At 35.4% G+C, this 22,115-nt stretch overlaps 1 protein-coding gene across 1 annotated transcript in view; it reads left to right on the top strand.

The window, feature by feature from the left end:
* The window catches only part of LOC127851021 (transmembrane channel-like protein 7), a 32,477-nt gene extending 23,675 nt beyond the window's left edge, over nt 1–8,802 (top strand). The window contains exons 14-18 of the mRNA XM_052384456.1: nt 137–292; nt 6,604–6,682; nt 6,848–7,180; nt 7,794–7,837; nt 8,064–8,802. Coding sequence (XP_052240416.1) covers nt 137–292; nt 6,604–6,682; nt 6,848–7,180; nt 7,794–7,811 — 586 coding nt within the window. The 3' untranslated portion in view covers nt 7,812–7,837; nt 8,064–8,802. The remainder of the gene's footprint in view (nt 1–136; nt 293–6,603; nt 6,683–6,847; nt 7,181–7,793; nt 7,838–8,063) is intronic.
* Nucleotides 8,803–22,115: the final 13,313 nt, after the last annotated feature.

The raw sequence follows: 22,115 nt of genomic DNA, 5'->3' as shown, positions 1-22,115 counted from the left end.
TTTCAAAGAATATGGAGAAACAGCAAACATCCCTTTTAAAATTTCTATTTCTCTTCATAAACATTATTCTTCAGATTAGTCTAAAAATAAGTTAAGTTAAATAATGATAAATGCACATGGATGTTTTGATCCCCAGGTTGCGCCCGAGCCCAATGTGTGGTCCCTTCCGGGTGTACGCGGCCCCTGTCGACATCGTGGGAGTCCAGATCTCCTTGGCGCACGGACACGTAAAGAACTTCTATGACGTTATCAGCTCCTCCGCCTTCATCATTATTCTCTTGCTGATTCTGCTGTGAGTGTGGGAACTTTAGCATAAACCCATTTATGCCTAGTGGACTCTCCCATCCTTCTAAATTTGATCAATTTATTTCCAAAATTAGGGATGTCAAGTATATTTATTTCTATATTTAGAATAGTTCTTATACAAATTCCTTTAAGCAAACAACGCAGACCCAGATGAGACACCGCATCATGCGGCGTCTCATCTGGGTCTACGCTGTTTGCCAAGGCCTTTTTTCTAGATGCTAGTCATAAATGTGTTAAGCTGATCGGGAAGTAAATATAGGCGATTTGTCGGTTTTCGGTGTGAGAACGCTATATATCGTCCTTTCAAAGGGAGACCACACATATTTGTATGAGCTCTTAGGCAAATAAAACTGTGCAAATTGTCTTCCTTTGAAGTGATGATATTTAACGATATTGCACAGAAAACAAACATAAATTCACGATATTTCATGCCTTTTAGCAATACCGATATATACAGTTTATTGCAATATCTCCGTTGACTCTTAAAATGAATAACTTTATGACGTAAAAATAATTCCGTCACTACACAGTTTTGACTCACACATTTTATTGTTCAATTCGTTAACCAATAATTAAAGTAGCGACTTCAGACAAAAAAAATTGTTAAAACATATATGTGTTATATATCAAATTGACACAAAACTGCAAAAAAATGAAAATCGGAAATTTACCAGAGTTACAGCCCTTTTAATATTTTTAAACGGGGAAATCTTTCTGCTCGGTCAGATGTGGAATGTTAAAAAAGAACTTTTTTAAGGATTTATACAAGTGTTATATATCAAATTAAAGGTTTTAATGAGACAAACACAAAAATGTAATCATTTTGAAAATCTGACCATTCTGAAAGGAGTTATGGTCCTTTAAAGATTTCCCAATTTAGGTGATTTGTCGGTTCAGTTTTGTTTGATGTTGGTACTATTATATGTGACCTTGCTGTTAATTATATGACAGTTGAAATTGCTTTCAACATGACAATGGATCATAAATTCACCAGCTAATATTATCTAGTGAGTAACTGCTGTTTGGAATTGCAACAGGGCCAAATGAATGGTAGGAGGGGATGGGGGACAGACAAAAAGTGGTCACAACAATTATCAGATATTATCTGATCGAATTTAGTAAGCGACTTCAGTGTTTTGGCATCACAGCTTCATTTCTACTTCAAAAAAAAGACACATGTAAATCATGTATAGTAACCACATCTTAAAACACTAATTACAACATCTCCCACTCTGTATTGCTCACTCAGCTTGGCTGTTTATATATCATGATATCCATGTAGACTATATTAAACCACAGAGGATATCCAGGAACCTATGAATATATCAAGGAAAATGAATTTTGATATTTTGTATCAATGACATACAATGTATAAATGATACATTTGTGCTTCCAACGGTTCCATTTTTCAGATTATATTACCTGTGAAATTACTTTTCCTGTGTACCACTGTGTTTCACCATTCTCAAGAAACCTGTGGTCAATATTTTTACCTACTAACATATGTTGCTCATCAGGTGCAGGAATAGCGTGGGCATTACCAATTAAAGTTAATACCTTAGTTTTCAACTCATCTACACTTAACTGTATTCTTTTTCCATTTTGGACTTTACTGAAGCTATAAACATTTTCATCACCACTACATTTTTGCTGGAATACATTTTTTTCTAATACGTAATTGAACTTTAAGTGCTTCTTCATGCTCCTTTTTGTTCTGCATTTGTCTTAGCTTGAGATTCATTTGATCTTCTGTTTGCCATAGGCCATAATACACCATATCATCAGTCTCTTTTTCCAACTTTTCAATTCTTTTCTTTTCAAGCTGCTCCTTCTTTAAGAATGCCTGATTTTGTTTTTCTAACCGCTTTTCTCGTATGACTTCCACTCTCTGACGAAAACGTTTTTTTTTCTGTACTCACCTCCTTTCAGAAAATCAGAAATTCTACACTCTAAAATTAAATCCAGCATATCATCTTTTGTGGCAAGCCATTCTTGTGTTCTATTTAGTGAAAATGTAACATGTGCCTCCATGGCTAAGGTTGATATGTTTGGTTTTGATGAACGATGTGGACGACACACGAAAATACTCATTCAGGATATTTATTGTGCTTGTCTGCACTTGCAGTAGTGTAAGTATCAATGTTTTCATGCCTACCTCCGGGAAGATGATCTCCATACTGCTTTTTTATAAGCTGTACCAACGCTGGTAGTATCACACCAAGTAAAACTAAAACATGTGAATCGAGATCTGACCTTTCAACTAGACTTTCTTATATTTTGTCTTTCTTGACAGGGACGTCCTAAAACAGAATCAGCTTTCCCACTATGAAATCGTCATGGTTTAATGCAACATCCTCTAGGTATGAAATGCGCGAAAAATACCTTGCATTCATCATTGAGATAGAGATATCCTTGTCTTCTATGACATTCCACAAAGGGGTTGTGATGAACTTTGAGACCAAGCCTAATGCTTTACAGCCTGCTATAAAAAAAATTCATTTAAGTCCTTTAACACTGACTGTAAAAGTCCATTTTGGGTTCCTTTACTTTGAAGGTATGACTTCATATGATCCTTGAAAAAGTAAACATGACCTGCATTTGTGAACAAAATGTTAAATCGATTGCCTCTCAGTGGCTGTAGCGGCAAACTTTTCATTATCTGTTCTTTAAGGAAGTCCCCTATGTATGTAACAAAATTTGAATGACAACCGTTCTTTTGATCACCCCTTCTTGCGAAAGCCTTACATGCAGTGTGGATGAGTCTAACAGTCCCTGGCTGACCAGACTTAGCAAATAATGGATTCAAAATGGGAATATGATTATCAAAATGTGCTTTTTCAGTTTCATATATGGTTCTTTGGGCTCTGTCAGCCATGTGAACAAGTTTGTGTAGCCCGCAAAAGAAGTTATTCATTTTGGACACTGCTTTCTGCTACTCAGTACAAAACTGATTATAGTTCTGAATGACTTCTGGAAGTACTGAAATACGATAGGTAGCTAACAAGTCATTAAATTTGGTTTCCGTAGAAGCACGATCACTCATAGTATTTTTAATATTACAAAGTATTTGTTTTCCAGCATCGGTGCCCATACTTACATTATTTATATCATTTAAAATATCTTGGAATGTCTCAAGAGTATCATGGCTTGATTTTGTGGCCATATCTCGCATACCAAATAAAAAGTAGTTCCCTTCGGAGTCCCTAGTTGCAAATGCACCATACTTATGGCCATATTTTGATGCCTCGTCTGTGTGTAGTGTAGTGTGTCTTGCGTCACATAACTCTGCCAACTGCTTTCTAGCTAACAAGCCTCTCTCAATCGACCAGTTGTGAATAGTACCTATTGCTGGGAGTTTGTTTGTTTTTTTATTTACAAGTTCAATGACACTAGTGACAACAGCACCAATATTATCATATGCTACATTATTGTCCAACAATGCATACACACATTTATGTAAGGGTAAAGAGTATGTCTTACTTTTTTCATCAAATACCTGTACATTTTCAATATTACATGTACGTAGTTCATTACTTTCTTCCTCTAATTCATGAATGCGCTCTAAAAGCTCCTGTAGTTGTTGCACTTTATTTCTATTTTCATTTTCTAAAACAGAAATTTTACCTTTTAAAGTATCAATGCCATCTTGAGTAAATACCTTACCATTATGTTCAAGTCTTATAGATTTTTCACGCCAGTAAGCCTCTCTGTTAGCAGTCCGTTTTAAGTTTTGTCTTTCTTTTAATATGATTTCTTCATTTTTTTCCAAACTGTTATTTAAAGAATCTTTTTCTTTAATTACAACCCCAAGCTCTTCTTCAATAACCTTCTTCTCATGGGTCATTTCTACAAGCTCATCTGCCAATTTACGGGCAACCTGCTCATAAGTTGTCGATTTAAGCGCCAAGTTATCTTGACTGTGAAAAGGTCCAGTACTCGAAGTTGAAGGCGTTTCATCGTCCATTACAGGATACTCATAAGGAGTATTTGAAAATCTTTCTAAATTCTCTTTCCCTTTAACCCTAGCTTTGCTTTTGTTTAAGTGCTGAAACTTTTGATATATCCTACCTACATCTTTTGTTAATGTTTTCAATGAACTTTTACCCGTTTTTTTTTCAATTAAAATTTTACATGTTTCTCATATTGATTTTGTTCTCACAAGCTTGACAATGCTGTCATTTGTATAAATAGCTGTTGGAGCATCCATTATTATATTTATCTGAAAAACAGAAAATATAAAACGTTGATACTTACATTTTCAAACTTTTTGAGATTCTTTATCTTGGCGCGGTCACTTTCCCTAATAAAATAAGTAAAACAACAGCTAAACATAAAAAGAAAATAAATAAATAAGCAAAACAAACCAAGGCTTAACTTAAATAAAATAACAAAAAAATCAAATGGCACATACTAATGATCAGAATCGGATGCCGATGAAATAACAACGACATCCGATTCCTCATTAGCATTGGCACTGCTAGTTTCATCAATATCAGATAGTGAGACAATGTTGCCGAGCTCACTATCAGGGGGAAGGGTTTCATCTGAGTCGTTACCAAAGTGATGAAGATCTAAGTATCTGCTCTTGGTAGTGAGCAGAGATACCGGCCCAGAAAACTGGCTGTCACAAGTTGCACGCACAGTTGAATGTGAAAAAGATTGAAGCTCAGTGGGTGGGATAATAGAGGGTCCGGATGACGAAGCTGGGTATTGGAATGATTCATAAAACATAGGATGCTGTGGGTCTATGGCCTGTGGTACATCCATATAATCTGGAACAGACGAGGTCTCTGATTGAACATTAGCAGTGCCAACCAAATGATCATGTAAATCAGGGTCAGGTGAAATCTGTACACGCAACTCAGTCAGAAAACGAAATAATAAACCATGGTTTGCATTATGAAAAACAAGGTTAACTGAATCTGGGAAAAAATCATATTCAGACGAGTCAAAGAATGATAAATCAACATAAAATTCAGCAGGATTGTAAAAACGAAAGTAAAAGCTAAGTAAACTATCAGGTGTATTATTTGACTGCGCCATTTCGTAATTTTTCTTAATAGTCAGGGCTCTAACGTGTCTGCAAATGTAAGAACAATACTTAAATATACTGTATGCACCAACATTTTCCATATAATAATCTCGATCGGTCATATTTTCACAATTCAATACAAATATCGGATCAAAATTGTGTTTACAAGTTCTATTTCCGGTAAATATTGTCAACTTCCGGTTTCGCTTTTAGAAAAAGTCTATGACACCGGCCCTAAAAAAAGGTTGCACGCTGTTTTGCGCAGCAGACGCCCGCTCTGAAATTTGTTTGGTGGGAAAGTTTAAAGATCAATTTACCTAAAAATAAAAAAAATGATGCCGGCACGTTTAGTAAAAGAAAAAACCCAATTTTTCCTTCACCTGATAGCTTTAGAGGGGGTTAATATGGATAAGTGATCGCTAATACAACAACGAAAACATCCGATCGTGTGCGCACAATTGTTGCAAAACAATACCACGTGACATCTACCCAGAATCATCGCTAATCTCGCATTTTAACGAATTTTCCCAAGGGTACCTATGTTTACAAAATGGCGATGCCGAAACCAGAAATGACTTTATTTTTATGAAACAAACGTCTAGTTTTGATTAAATACGTATTTTTCAACAATAAAAGATAAAAGTATGCAAGAAAAATATCCTACCTTGACATATATCCATTCATTCTGCTGAAAAAGACTAATTTAACATGATTTTATGCATTTGACACGGAACAGCATTTTGCATTGGAGTAGAAGGGAGGCTATTTTTAGCTCAAACCACTGAAGTCGCTAATTAAAGGGACCGTCAACCGCGATTGCCGAAAAAAAAAGTTCTAAAATACCGTATTTTTTACAATTATTAGTTTATATTGATTAAAAATTCATGACTAGTATATTACATTACTTGAAAAAGTTCATATTTTCAGTATATTCGGTAATAAAATTTCGCTCTGTGAAATCGAAAGTACATCGCGAAAATAGGTAACGATATACATGTACTATAAATAACGCAAGTAGATAGATCATTTTACATATAAAATATATGCAATTCACTACGCATGCACAATTTGCACTCCTACCCCGGTACATGTACCCAGTACAATTTAGAAAGATAGTATTCATGCAAATGCAGTAAACATACAAAATTGGTTTTTGGAACTTATTAATATAAGTTTGATATTCTATTTAAAAAGAGAGTATTAAACATATTTTTTTTAAACTTTGACTTCTGATAATTTGTGTTTCCTTCTTTTTGCAATCCTAGTTTGGCTATTTACTATTTGTGGAAAATGAAGTCGGCAAACTATGACGTCATTAAGCAGTTGCAGCGTCAACTACTGCAGGTAATTATGTTACTTCTTAGATACACTGTATGTTCTAGCAGGTAATCAAATAAATGTTAATTGTAATACATGTATACGTATATTAAATATCTACATTTTATGTATAAGTATTGTTTTGATTTAAGTAAACGACGAAACTCGTATGCGAAGGATATTTCTTTGCAGGGAGAAAAGGACAAACAATTCCTGTTACTCAAATTGAGTAACATCTCAGGCAGTCCTCAGAAACCAGCACTGGGTATCAACAAATCGAGACCCGAACCTGCGACAAACACTCCGCGTGTTGTCCAAGCAGCGCCATCAAGCGTTGCCAACAACAACTTCAACAACAACAACAATACCGCTCCTCCCAGTTACTCGGAGCATGATGGCGTCATCCATAATGACGTCATTCACACGAACAAGGAGCGTGGATTACTTGCTATTACGTCACATCCAGAAGTTCGCGCCGATGCAAACGTAGTTATCAGAAATAACGATGCTGAAGCGGCTATGGAGGTACCGTATAGTGACTTGTCGTCATGTTTTATAATTTGTTCCGCGCCATGCGAAAATAGCTATGATTTCATTTGCAATCGCACAATCTGGTCAGGAGCTACCCTCTCCAGTTATGTGACCACGAAAGATCGCGTTACTTTATAGCGGACAGCGTAGCTCCCCATCAGTCGGCGAATTTGCGAAGGCTAGTCTGGAGTTTCGATGGCCGCAAACGGCATAAGACCCCTTTTGGCATGACGCAGTTCGTTTTTTTACCAGTGTTCGTATATAGTTTCAAGAATGAGTACAACTTCAAGAATAGTGATACAATAATAAGTATTTAGATTCGCCGAATGATAATCCACTGGCACATCCAGGTTAAACTTTTCTTAATCAATTTCAAATTTAGCACAAATCTCTCCCAACCGTGCAATAAAAAATACTTAAATATGGAGTTTCGATATTCAGTATAGCAGAGGGTATAAAGATAAATATTCTGTAAGAGGGACCTGTCGACGGCTAGTAGGTGAAAGGGTGAGCGACAAATCAATTAATACTAAACTCGCTTCCTTTTTAACGCATTTTGGCTGACGTAACACTAGAATCTAACATGTTTTCGTTCATTTTCTTGTAGATTGGAGACGATTGGTAAAATAATGAGCATTTTGCCGCAAACAGGTTTGCACTTTGTATTTCATTGTTATTACTGAAGCTATACCAATTGTATGACTTCTTTAAGTTTCTGGTCAGTTTAAAAATAAAAATAATTTACGGTATTGCAAAAGTGAATTCGATATTTATATAGTGTTCATCTACAACTACAGTTAAATGGAAGGTATGACATATGAATTCAGAAAGATAAAATATGTTTTTTTTCTAAAACCTGTTTACTATATTTTTGCAGGCAGAGCAATTTTTTTTTACAGATGTAACTTCCTATCCTTCACGACGCCATTTCAAATTAAAGACGGCATTGTGTTGATGGATTGATTACGTGATTATGTTGACAATCATTGTTAAAGCTAGAAACTCTCTTCAAAATCGATCAGCACATGGATGCATGTTTTTGTATATTTTATTTAAATGGAATTTGAATTTGAATGGAGGAATTGCAGTCTACTCGAGCTTTTGTGTACGAAATAAATATTAACGTTGAAAACGAAATAACTGTATTCAGACTTTTATACTTATATTCAAACAAACCAAATTTCCAGAACTTTATTGTTGGACTCTGTGTTTGGTACAAAATATTTGCGCAAGTGTTTTCGCTGTTCATTTACTAACGAGTGTGTGTGCCTATACCAAACTTTCATTTAAGATTTACATTTGTTATCATCTTGTGAAATTTATTTCGCTTGAGTAGACTTCCAATTGTTGTATAAAAATGCTGTGATAGTATATGTGTTGTTTTCTGTTGCCATATGTCTATTGTCTTGTTGGTGACCGTGCTCATCTATATTTCTTAACATCTTGGGCGTATTTTTCATTTTATTTCGGTGTTTTATGTGTTCCTACTTTATCTTAATATATTCAACAAATTTGGTTTTATTTTAACCCTTATTCTTCTGAAAAATTGTGTTGTTGTTCGTTTATTGTCTTAAACTAATGGGATGTTTTCTAATAAATTATTTCCTGAAAAACAATTCAGTCTTCCTTTGGTAGCCCTTTCAGTCCTCCTTCAAGATGACAAGAACTCCACATCCTTGTGTAGTGTAATGTGGCTGTCTATGGGAGTAATGATGGTCTTAGACTCCACATCCTTGTGTAGTGTAATGTGGCTGTCTGTGGGAGAAATGATGGTCTTAGACTCCACATCCTTGTGTAGTAAAATGTGGATGTCTATGGGAGTAATGATGGTCTTAGACTCCACATCCTTGTGTAGTGTAATGTGGCTGTCTATGGGAGTAATGATGGTCTTAGACTCCACATCCTTGTGTAGTGTTATGTGGCTGTCTATGGGAGTAATGATGGTCTAAGACTCCACATCCTTGTGTAGTGTAATGTGGCTGTCTATGGGAGTAATGATGGTCTTAGACTCCACATCATTGTGTAGTGTAATGTGGCTGTCTATGGGAGTAATGATGGTCTTAGACATATCTTTTCAAATTAAGATACATTAAGTTTAATTGTTTGAATTAAACTTTCAGGGTCAGCGTTGCTTGTTCATTCGGAAATGTTTTACAAAGATGTTGAGATCAGAATTCCAACTATGATTGTGCAGCATTTAATAGCGACCAATGGTTCGATATGTATGGACGCGATTTAAAAAAAATAGAAAATTGATGTCAAGGACTATTTCTTGCGTATAAATGACTATTCCTTGTACACATGACTTATTCTTTTATATTAATTGTATACGCAATATCGACATGATTATAGGGATAATACACGTTTCCGAGGGCATGATCATCTGCGGGCGCTCGAAAAATCCGTTCCTGCCCGAGTGGTCATGTCCGAGAAAATGTGTATTTTCGCTATTATTGGATAAACAAATCACACATACCAAAATAAATTAAAATAACATTGAAAACATTATGTCTTGTTCATTCGACATGTACAAAATAGTTCGATTATTTCATATGACGTCATACATTTTCATGATCATATCTCACATAATCACAAAGTTATGTGGGAACAATGTAAATTGTAACCTAACTTTCCAAGGACAATAAGTCTGAAAATATTGCAGGTAGGAGTTATGGTCCTGGCTAATATGTTGGGGAATGTCCGTAGGAAGAAATATACCAAGTATAAATTTGATATCTTAAAACATGACAGTTATTTGAGATTAAAAAAACTTTAATAAATGTCGACCCCAGGGTGAATACAACCGTTCTCATTTTCTTCGAAAAGTCGAGCTTAAAATGACCTTCACCATCTGGTTTCAGACAATACTTTTACATTATATACATAGATGGTGACGTCACTACGTTATTGTCACCTCTATACTAAGACGCATCACATTCCCCTGGTTTGCATTGTGTACACACCGGTCTTACTGACCTGTGTACGAACGCGAAAGGACTTGTGGGTAGCACTTCTTTTACGAGTGAAAAGTGGAAAAGAAAGTATGTCAGGTAATCATGCTTCTAATAATCGCTATCATTCTTAAAAGAGATTCAAAATCACATTTAAACATTTCGTTTCAAACACACAATAAAAAACGATTTTTCTTTTATTATTAACATTGTCATTCCTAAGCGGAACTACTTTGGCGTAATGCCCCCTACCAGGGGAATGTGATGCGTTTAAGTATAGAGGTGACGTAGTGATGTCACCATCTATGTATAGAATGCCTGGTTTGGGGAATTATGCCGAAGTAGTTCTGCGTAGGAATGAAAATAATATGAAATAAGGCAAAGCCTCAAAGCGAGCTCGATTTTTGTTAAATAGAAGAAACTAACAAAAAACTTTAATAATGATAATTTTTGAATTAAATTATTAAAGTTTACCTACGAAGGTCAGATCGAGATTCAAACCCGAAACCACACATGAGCCATCTAATGATACCGACCTGGGTTGCTCTACCAATTAAGCTATCTGACCTTTTGAAAAATATATAGGTAAACTGCAATGCTGTATAATAGCATGATTACCTTGCTTAGGAGAATAAGGGATTCGCGGGATGGAATGAGTGGGGAGAACAAATCAAAGTGAAAGCCGATTCCTTCTGTGCATTAGATTATGGTAACCATAATGCTCGCAGAATTTTTTATTTTTTCGTGGCTGCTCGATTAGCTACCTTAAAAGGTAGAACTTCATTTCCCGTGACTACAATATTAAAAAGGTAAAAAAAGCAAACAACTGCAGTTTGTCGGACATCCCCACTTTTATCCAAAACACATTAGAATAACACAAAGCCCTTTTCTGTATTAACAAACTTCATGTATTCTAATCGAAACATCATCAATGATCATACGTTTGCATAAGATAGTATTTAATTCATTTTTAAACACCTTCATCGCTTTGATTTTATATTACGAAATGTATTGGAGTGTGTGGAGTGGAGTGTAACCCGTCGAGGCGGTAGACATTTTTGTTTTGAAAGATACTAATTAATCACAATATGTGATTCTCTATATACAAAGGATGGATTGGATAAATGGATAAACCATAAAACGTAAGACTTCAAATGAACATTTTAAATTTTCATCGTAGATTTAATGTTATAAACAAGAAACACAAATATCGAAAAGGACCATCACATAATTGCAAAAGTATACTGCTCAAAATTGTAAAAGTTTATCTAGGTAAATGTAGCAAGGTTCGGTATAATGAGAACTTATACTGTCTTGCTACTGTCTTGCTATATGAGCTAGCTTTTATAGCGACGCGGTAGAGTGTCTGCCTGATTTGGAACCGGGAGGTTCCGGGTTCGATCCCCAGTATGGACGGGGATTTTTCTGGCTGGGTTTCATTGGCGCCCAACGTAAAAACCCACACTGTGTGTCAGACGTCCCACAGATGTCATGACAATAGGACATTCGTGGAAGAATTTCATAATTAGAGGGGGTGTATGTAGCAAGGTTCGGTATAAGGAGAACTTATACTGCCTTGCTATATGAGCTAGCTTTTATAGCGACGCGGTAGAGTGTCTGCCTGATTTGGAACCGGGAGGTCCCGGGTTCGATCCCCAGTATGGTCGGGGATTTTTCTGGCTTGGATACATAAACAACAATGAAAAAATACTCTGAAGAAGAGCTGACGCGCAAACGAGAAGCGTCCAGTGTCAGTGACGCAAGTATAAACGAAGCACAAAATAATGAAAAGAGTGAAAAACAGAAAAAGAAGAAAGCAAAACAGAAACAGATTGCTCATTTTGACATTTGCTTTCCAAGTGTGACCTTTTCCTTCGAGATACTGATGCACTTCTTTCGCACGACACACCGTCCCTTGATGGTGAACAAATGCACCAACTCATTTTAAAATATGTTTTTAAATTACTCCTATATAGCCCCCGTTACCAATGGTAATGGGGGTATAATGACTAATTTCAATATACAAACTAAACTTGTCAGACACATCCTGAACATATAATACCTAAGTATAGGAATGCCCAGCCAACAATGTAAAGTGATTTTTTTCCTTTTTTTAAGTCAAGATGACATGTTTTTAGATTAAATGTGCTGTAAAGACGCCCTGTAAGAATATTTAAACATTGGTACATGTTTCATCCTTGCAAAACTGAAACAGAAATGAGGACATTCTGATAAACAGTACACAACTGAGACAAACTTGGTTTGGTTATGTGGGTTTAATGCCATTGCAGCAATTTTTTATTAAAGGCATATGATGGTAATTAAACCACCAACCTGAATTTAATTAAACTTAGCACAAACCTTGCTCAATCGTTTGAAAGATCATGCAATCACAGAAAGAACATTTGGGGTACTCATATTTATTTTCTGGGTATTCGGTTTCCAAAAACATGTATGCGTTCATCTCAAATTGAAGATATATATATGGTCGGCTATATAATGACGATATGATCATAAAATCCTTCATAAAATAAATACCACTAGCCAGAATTAGCTAAAATGGTTCAGATTGCAAGATAATGTGATATACATTGCGGTAACATTCGAACAAATAAGGGTCACCAGGGTTGTTTGGCATATAAACATATTTTATTTTGTACATGTAAATATATTTTGTTTAAAAAAAAATCTACAACCCATGTATTTTAAACCCACAGTCTAACCTACTGAGTTAGCCGGTATAACAAACACCCCAATTTGAGATAAGGGATTTATACAGTAATGAACTTAACTCCATACAAAGTTACGGTCCTTCGTGGCTCTTACATTACCATTGTATGCCATTAAACCAGTAATAGCCCAGTTATTTGCACTCAGTTGCAAAATCGAAGGTGGAAGGCGCATGCCACAAAGAAACCACAAACCATGGATAACGACTCTTACGTGCTCCCAACTGCGCTAACTGGGCATTGAAAATACATGGTACTCTAAATTATCAATCTGAAAACTCCAATCATGCCTGACCAAACAAAAAACCTTACATGTATTAAAAGTATTTTTGGTGGAAACAATGTTTATATTCAAGGAACAGATTTTCATAGCACTGTGGTCATCAAATTGAATAAAAATACCCATTAGCATATTTTCTAACACAAACAAATTGTTTTGCAGACAGTAGGCTGATGACATAACTGCAAAGCTCATTTAAATGCCCAAAAATACCTGGTGCTTTTAACCACATGTTTTCAGCCATTTAAAAATGGCCACACTTTAAAAAACCATGACAGTTTTAAAATTATACAAAAATCCAATAATTAATTCCAAAATCTACAACTTCTCAAATTACACTTGAAATATACCTCATCAAAATATGAGATCTTCTTATAGGCATCTTGTTATTCAATTCGATTTAAAACATACAGGTTATTGTAGATCATTATTCCAACCTCTAAATAGCACCTTCCACCTTTTATAAATAAAGTACATTAAAAGAGCAATAACTGTAAGTGAAAACAATATCAGAGTTTGAATGCAAATTTGAAGTAAATTCAATGTATCTACAAACATGCTTTATCAAAATGGTTAACAAATCACTCCCTGTATATTAAGACCCCATAATTTGAATAATGGCTGGCTAATACTGGTAACCTCTTGTGTATATTAAGATCCCATAACTGAAATGTGGTAAACATTACAAGTAAATTTCTTTATTAAGCATCCACGAGCAAGAAGGTTTTGAAACTATCGTTTTAAGTGGATATTCCTAGCACAATGAGTTAGACACATGTTCAGAACTTTTCTTGACTTTTTAAAAAAATAAATGACAGACAAAGGATATTATTCATACAAGTACTGTTATTCATGTTTGTTGGTTTGTTTGCGTCAAACTTTAACATTGGCCACAACTTTTGCACTATTAAAGATAGCAACTTGATATTTGGCGTGCATGTGTATCTCATGGAGCTGGATATTTTGAGTGGTGAAATGCCAAGGTCATCCTTCAATGTCAAAGGTCAAATATATAGGGGACACAGTGTTTCACAAAAACATCTTGTATTTTCTATTGAAGACCGCGATAGGTGTGGTTAATCACCAATTTTTAGCAACTTCATATCATTTTATTACCTTCTGTATTTGCCAATCATAATTATCAAATTAAACACAATTAATATAAGTAGATGTATTATAAATTGTATATGTGTGCAAAATATAGTTTGACTGTCAGTAAGTTGTTTAACTGCAATCTTTTATGAGTTTCCAAGATGAGTACAGGCTCTTGGGACTTCACTTTAGAATTAAGGAAGGCCCAAGCCTCGGGCCTGGCTTAATTCACACACTTATGAACAAATGTTTTCGGCTAAATCACGATATTGATGCTGAAAAATGTCTCACTGGGGTGAAAATTAATTTAAAGTTTAAGAAATACTTACATTGTATGCTTATAAAACAGTATAATATATTCCATTACTAGATCAGACTGAGTTTTTGGTAAAATTTAATATAGTTTAGTTTTTTTATAATCCATAGCAATCATTGGTAGAATAATATGGATTATTGATAAGCCAAACTATATTTACCAAAATATATAAATGGTATAATTAAGCAAAAGTTACAGACACTATATAAGGCAAATATAGCTTGCACGAAAATACATAATAAACTTTAAAAAAACATTTTGGAAATGTTTTATTCTGCAACACCAGTAACAAAGTATATTGAGAGTATTTAAACATACTTATCTAAAATGTCCAAACATTTGAAACAAAATATCAATCTATAAACAATGTAGGGGCAGCGATTTGGTTTTTAGCCCAAATGGGAAAAGTACCCGTACCAGTCAAATTGGGAACATTTTGCTAGAAAAACCCTGCAATTGGGAACATTCGCGACGTGAAGTCTTCATATTGAAAAATGGGTGTATTTGTTTATTTGCTCACAAGTACTTTAAAATTGATAACGTAATGTTGTGAAGTTGTCAATATTATATTTACAGTTGAAGCCATAGAGCTTCATAGGGAAACAAACTGAATGTTTATTTATGAAAAAATATTTATTATTATCCCCCGCCATAGGCGGAGGGATATTGTTTTGGCGTTGTCCGTCCGTCCGTCTTTCCGTCCGTCCGTCCGGAGCCATATCTCAGAAGTGCTTTGGCGGATTTCATTGAAACTTGGTATGAGTATATATATATGGATAAGAGGATGATGCACGCCGAATGGCATTGTACACCATACGTTAATAACGGAGTTATGGCCCTTTTTATCTTGAAAAAAAAGCTTTTTGTGTGCGTCCGGAGCAATATCATGGAAGTGCTTTGGCAGATTTCATTGAAACTTGGTATGAGTATATATATGGATAAAAAGATGATGCACGCCAAATGGCATTGTACACCATCTGATAATAAGGGAGTTATGGCCCTTTGTATCTTGAAAAAGTGCTTATTTTAATGCCAAATATAACACTCCAGAAGCGTATTGGCGGGGGATATCAATTCAACGAATTTGCTTATTTTATATTTTAGAAGCCTTCAATTGGGATTTTTTTACAACAATTGGGAAATTTTTGTATTTTTTTTTCTTATTGGGAAAGTGCCGTTTTCCGGTACTTTTATAAAAAGGGAAAAAATCGTTGATGAGTCAAACCAGCAAAAAATAAAGCCATATACTTTCTATTAGTTTTAACAATGGCCCATTATGATGTTTATATGGCATTTATCATAATGATAATGCACTTGCAATGACAGTATAACAAAATGGGCAAAAAAGAGAAAGAAAACTGATTTTGTTTTCTCATTGCCATGAGGTTACGGACACAAAAGGGATTTAACATGCAGAGCCCTTGATAAGCTGCTTATTTTCGTAAATACTAAATTTAAATAAGGGAATGCACAATAGTTTTGAAGAACTGCGTATCTATACGCATTAAAAATCGCCGAAATGTAATTGCTTTCAAAAGTGCTGGGAATTTACCCAACTGGCGACAAAGTGTCTGCGTAACGATGTGTACTGTATCTCGAAAAAACACTTTTGGTTCCAACAACAATGTGCGTTATAAACAACCCATATGAAAGACAATGCAATCTTAAAGGAGATGAGTTCCTGTGGCTGTTCTAATTCCGTTTGTAGCCATACAGCAGTGTCAATTTAAAGCTGCATACTGTTATGTCATGGGTTTGCCATGAATAACTTGTTTCTCTGTACATAAGATTAGCTTTATCGAAAACTCATAAATTGTAATTTACCTGGAATGTCTTATTAATTAACCATTAAAACTTTAATCTTGCCGTGTGTGTTTATTATTATTATTAATTGTTTTATGCTTATTTTTTGTATTTAATGCAGAATAAGAATTTATGTATACCAATAAAGAAATCGGCGTTCTTTAAATAAATAGCCAAAATGTCACCGTTAGATGTGGTCTGATTGAAACTATTTTACGAGATACAAATTGCTCGTTTTATTTCTTTGTGGGAAGAATATTCTATTTGGATTTTGGGAAGGTATCTGCAAATAACGAGCTTACACGAGATTGACTTCGGTTGCCTTTAGGAGCGCTCGTAATACGAAACAAGGCTACTTCGTTAACAGGCTTTTGACGCTAAAACATTGCAGATATTTATATTATGACGTGTTTCACTAATGCTATTTGTGTTTTTTTGGCCTTTTTTAAAACTACAATAAACTCTTATTGTCATCAATTTTAGCTATTGCTGCGTTTAAAATTTATATTTTACTTCTCATGTATGATCAAAATCAGATTATTTTGTATGTAAAATAAGTCGTACATGCACCTTCAATTCTTTAATCAAAGTCTTGACGATCCTCGTGGATCAACCGAGTTATGTTAATTATGAAATGTCTGTGTTATGAAAAATTACCTAATACAGTTAATGTTACATAATAATGACATAATTAAAACAAACTTTACTACACAGGAAACAAATTTTCTGACCAAATTATTCATTAAATTCATCAATATTGGGTAAAAAATGTGTCTTATAGACTGTTCACGTTTTCACTATATACATATAGAGAAAACTGCCCCTCCCCCTGGCGGCCATGTTTTTCCACCCATTGTGACCATTTACGAACTCGTCCGAGATATCTATAAAATCAGGAACCTATACAAACAATATATACTACTCAAAATTTGCTAAGGATCACTTTTTATAGTATGTGTAATTTGAAGTTTTATTATTAAAAACAAAACAGCTTGTGTTTTCCAATATATGAGTGCGTATTTTACATAACCAATAACCTGCCTTATCGATTTTTTTTACACAGGCTTGCTCATTTGCTCATGAAAAGCAATACTCAAGAAAAAGCCATGACATTTGACCTTGCACTTGACAAACACATTGTGAACATGCTTCAAATCTACACTTGTAGATCAATCATTCATATTGAAAGTTGTTTGAAATGGCTAGCTATCGCGTAAGAAGACGTCTTACCTTAGAAGAAATGAATAGGGGAGTTGGGATGCTGGAAGTAGGAGCGTGACAACGTCACGTGGCACGTCAGCTAGGCGTTTCACAGAGCGTTGTAGCCAGGATGTGGAGCCGCTACCAAATGCATGGTGATGTTATCCCCAGATACAGGAGAGGTCGTCAGAAGGCTACTACGCAGGCACAAGACCATTTTATCGTGGTGCAAGCCCGAAGTGATCGCTTTATGAACGCCACGGCTCTTCAAATAACTTGCAGAATGCATCAGGGGTTCGGGTTTCAACTCAAACCATTCGAAACAAACTGCATGTGTTGGCATGAGGGCTAGACGACCTGCCATTCGTATTCCATTGATGCACAACCACATCCAGGCACGTCTCCAATGGGCACAAAATCACATAACCTGGTCTTTAAATGACTGGACACCAGTACTCTTCACAGACGAGTCTAGATTCTGTGTAGACTTTACAGATAGACGTGCCCGGGTGAGGAGAATAACCAATGAACGATTCGCACCAGTATGCATCGCAAACCATGATCGTTATGGTGGGGGCTCAGTATTGGTTTGGGCAAGGATCAGCATGCAGGGTAAGGCCGATCTGCATATCATTGATAACGGCACTATGACAGCTCAGAGATACGTCAGAGAGGTCTTGGATATATACGTCCGTCCATATGTTGGTGCAATTGGCCCATATTTCTTTTTAATGGACGATAATGCCAGACCTCACACAGCCATAGTGACCAATGAGTACCTCCAAGCTGAAACAATCATCAGGATGGAGTGGCCTGCGAGGTCTCCGGACCTCAGTCCCATAGAGCATGTCTGGGAAATGCACCATGTTGCAATATCTGCACGCTTTGTCAAGCCCATCACAATCCAGGACCTACGACAAGCCCCCCCCCCCCTAGAGGAATGGGTTCGAATCCCACAAGACAGCATCCGTGGGTGGGCTTATCAGCAGCATGAGAAGGCGATGCCAATCAGTAATCAATGCCAACGGGAACCATACACGCTTTTGAAAAGATCATTTCACTGTTTGAAGACTTTTACAATAATTTCAATTCTGACACACATGCACTAAAACTTTCAAAAGTCACGCCTAGCTATATTAAGCCAACTTCACGCATCAATGATTAATCAATACAAAAAATAAAATCAAAAACACACATTCTAATATCAAAACCTGCAAAATAACAAATTAAAATGAACGTAATCCAAAACTGAAGATTATGCAAAACAAAATAAAAAAGTGATCCTAAGCAAATATTGAGTAGTATATATATAGGTCCCTGATAAAATCGATCTTTAGAAATCAATTATGATGATTAGGAAATAATGTGACGTCTAGAGTGTTCACAAGCTTTTTTTACTATATAAATATAAGAAAAATGACCCCCCCCCTCTGGCGGCCATGTTTTTTTACCGATCCAAACCATTTTCGAACTCAACCGTCATATCCAGAAAACACATGTTCTGACCAAATTTCATTTAGATTGGACCAAAAATGTGACTTCTAGTGTTCACACGTTTTCACTATATACATATAGAGAAACTGCCCCGCCCCCTGGCGGCCATGTTTTTTCACCGATCTGGACCATTTTCGAACTCGTCTGAGATATCAATGAAACCAAAGTTTTGACTAAATTTCATGATGATTGGGCAATCATTGTGACTTCTAAAGGTTTCTCTATAGCAATATAAGGAATACTGCCCCGCATCCTGGCGGCCATGTTTTTCAATGGACCGGAACCATTTTTGAACTCAACCAACATATCATTTAGACAAACATTTTGACAAAGTTATATGAAGATTGGGCATCAAATGTGACTTCTACAGTGTTCATACGGTTTTTATTTTTATTTACCTAGTGACCTAGTTTTTGACCCAGTTTCGAACTCAGTCGAGGTATCAATAGGATAAACCCACCCACTAAGGATACAAACGGGTGGATATGGTAGAAATAGAATTGATAGGGATCAGCGTTATTGTTTATTTTGTAATTCACAAGATAATGAAGATGAATATCATTTCATGCTTACTAGTATATGTCCATTCTTAGACGAGATTCGCAAAAAATATGTACCAAAGTACTATTACCAACGCCCTTCGATGTTTAAATTTTTGGAAATGTTGGGCATTGATAACAAGACCAAATTAATTAAAATTTCTCTTTTTATTAAATACGCATTAAATAAAAGAAACACATTGTTAAATGTAAGTTCATCCTCTTAAATAATGAAACTTAAAAAATCTGAACTAACACAATTTATTTGATTAAAATATTCAAATGTTAAAATTTTTTATAGTAAAAACCAGGTATACCGTATGTACTTTGCTACACACCGTATGTGCTGAAATAATATATTATATGAAGCAATGTACTTAATTGTATACCGTATGTACTAAAACTATGTATTATATGATTAAAGTGACATGAATCTAAATCATGACTTGTTTTTTTTGTTATACTGACGATGTACATTGTGCAAGTCAAAATAAAACATATGTTCTGATAAATGTTCTGACCAAGTTTCATGAAGATCAGACAATAAATGTGGCCTCTGGAGTGTTCACAAGGCAAAATGTTGGCGACAGACGACTGACAAAAGGCGATCACAAAAACAGCTTTTGCTTCAGAATCTTCTATTTTATAGTTTAGACATAACAATTGTAAAAAGTGCATTTTTAAATCATAGTTTGAAAAAGTATTCCATTTTGTCGGGTCATTAAAGGAGCCTTTTCACGTTTTGGTTAATTAACAAATAAAAAAAAGTTTCAGATTCGCAAATTTTCGTTGTAATAATTATATTTCTGAGGAAACAGTAATACTTAAAATTTACCATGCTATAAAATATCCATTATATGCATCTTTTGACCATTTAAAAACCTGAAAATTTTAAAGCATTGAAACGCGAAACGATTGAATAATTTGTCGTTATATTTTGTGATACTACGAGGATTGCTTATATAAAAGTAAAAAATACACCAGGCGTTGTATAAGCACAGATGGCCAAGTGGTCTAGGCGATATACTTGTACTCCAAAGCTCCAGGGGTCAGTTGTTTGAGCCCTGTTGAAGGTTACTTTTTGTTCTTTAATTTTTTTTTCTGGAGCTTTTTAGATCCAATGTTTACATTTATCATTATAAAGCATTTAATGACAAACTTCAATACATGCCAAAATCAGTGAAAAGGCCCCTCAAAGCACAATTCTGAAATTTTGACCATTTACAGTTATGATGATTTTTGCAAATTATATACCTTCAAACCAAACTTTTTTATTTTACCAAGGAATCATTAATGCAGTAACCAACTATATGAAGCTGAGGAGCTCTAATAACAACTGCTTTACAAAGCCGTGTATTCCCACGAGCCTGCTGTCCATCTAAGTAAATACACAATGTACAAAACATAGGTATGATATAATTAACTAAATTTAGTTCTCGCCAGTATGTATTAACAAGAGCTGTGCGGTCGGAGACATGCCCCCCGAACAACGCTTTGAACTAGTGACCCCAAGTTCAATAGAGGTAATCTACTGTCCAAGACAAATATACATGTTAAGTATTAAGCCAATCGTTGAATTCCTTGACAAGTTATTGATCAGAAACAATTTTCACACTTATTGTGACAGTCATCTTTGTCCTAGTGACCCAAATTTCAAAAGGGGTCATCTTCTGTCCAAGGCCAATGCACATGGAGGTATCAAGCTAATCGGTCGATTCGTTGACGTGTTATTGATCAGAAACGATTTTCCCACATATTGTGTGACCATGACCATTGACCTAGAGACATCAATTTCAATGGGGGCCATCTACTGTCCAAGCCCTATGCACATGGGAAGTATCAAGCCAATCGGTCAATTTGTTGACGAGTTATTGATCGGAAACGATTGTAACACTTATTGTGACAGTCACCTTGACCTAGCAACCATCATTTAAATAGGGGTCATCAACTGTCCATGGCATATGCACGTGTGAAGTATTAAGCCAATCGGTCAATTAGTTGATGAGTGAGATATTGATCGGAAAAGCTTTCCACACTTATTATGACAGTGACCATGACCCCAATTTCAATGGGGGTAATCTACTGTCCAAGGCCGATGTACATGTGAAGTATCAACCCAATTGGTTAATTCATTGACGAGTTATTGACTGGAAACTAACTGGTTTACCGACAGACTGACCCACATCCAGCAAATCAATATAATATACAGAATATTATGTGAGTTTGGGATAAAGATCAAGTTTATCATGCTAGGCTTAGAACCGATGTAGCGCGGCTTGCCGAGCGCTATTATGGTTCGTGCCGAGCATGATTAACTTGATCTTTTTTCCAAACTCACATAATATTCTATTTATCCTATGATTTTCTCCCTATTTTCGATTAACAATTGTAAAATATCGCATTTTTTGACGATTTTATTTTTCTTTTGACAAAACAGATTGTCCAATTTTCGGAAAAACCCATATCTGATCTAAAAATAGCGATTGTATAAAGCTAATGTTTATACGATCGTTGTTATACTATCG

This window comes from Dreissena polymorpha, chromosome 11 (genome assembly GCF_020536995.1).
Source record: "Dreissena polymorpha isolate Duluth1 chromosome 11, UMN_Dpol_1.0, whole genome shotgun sequence".
Classification (NCBI taxonomy): domain Eukaryota; kingdom Metazoa; phylum Mollusca; class Bivalvia; order Myida; family Dreissenidae; genus Dreissena; species Dreissena polymorpha.
The sequence above is the reverse complement of the archived record's forward strand: the minus strand, read 5'-3'. Positions and strand labels throughout refer to the sequence as shown.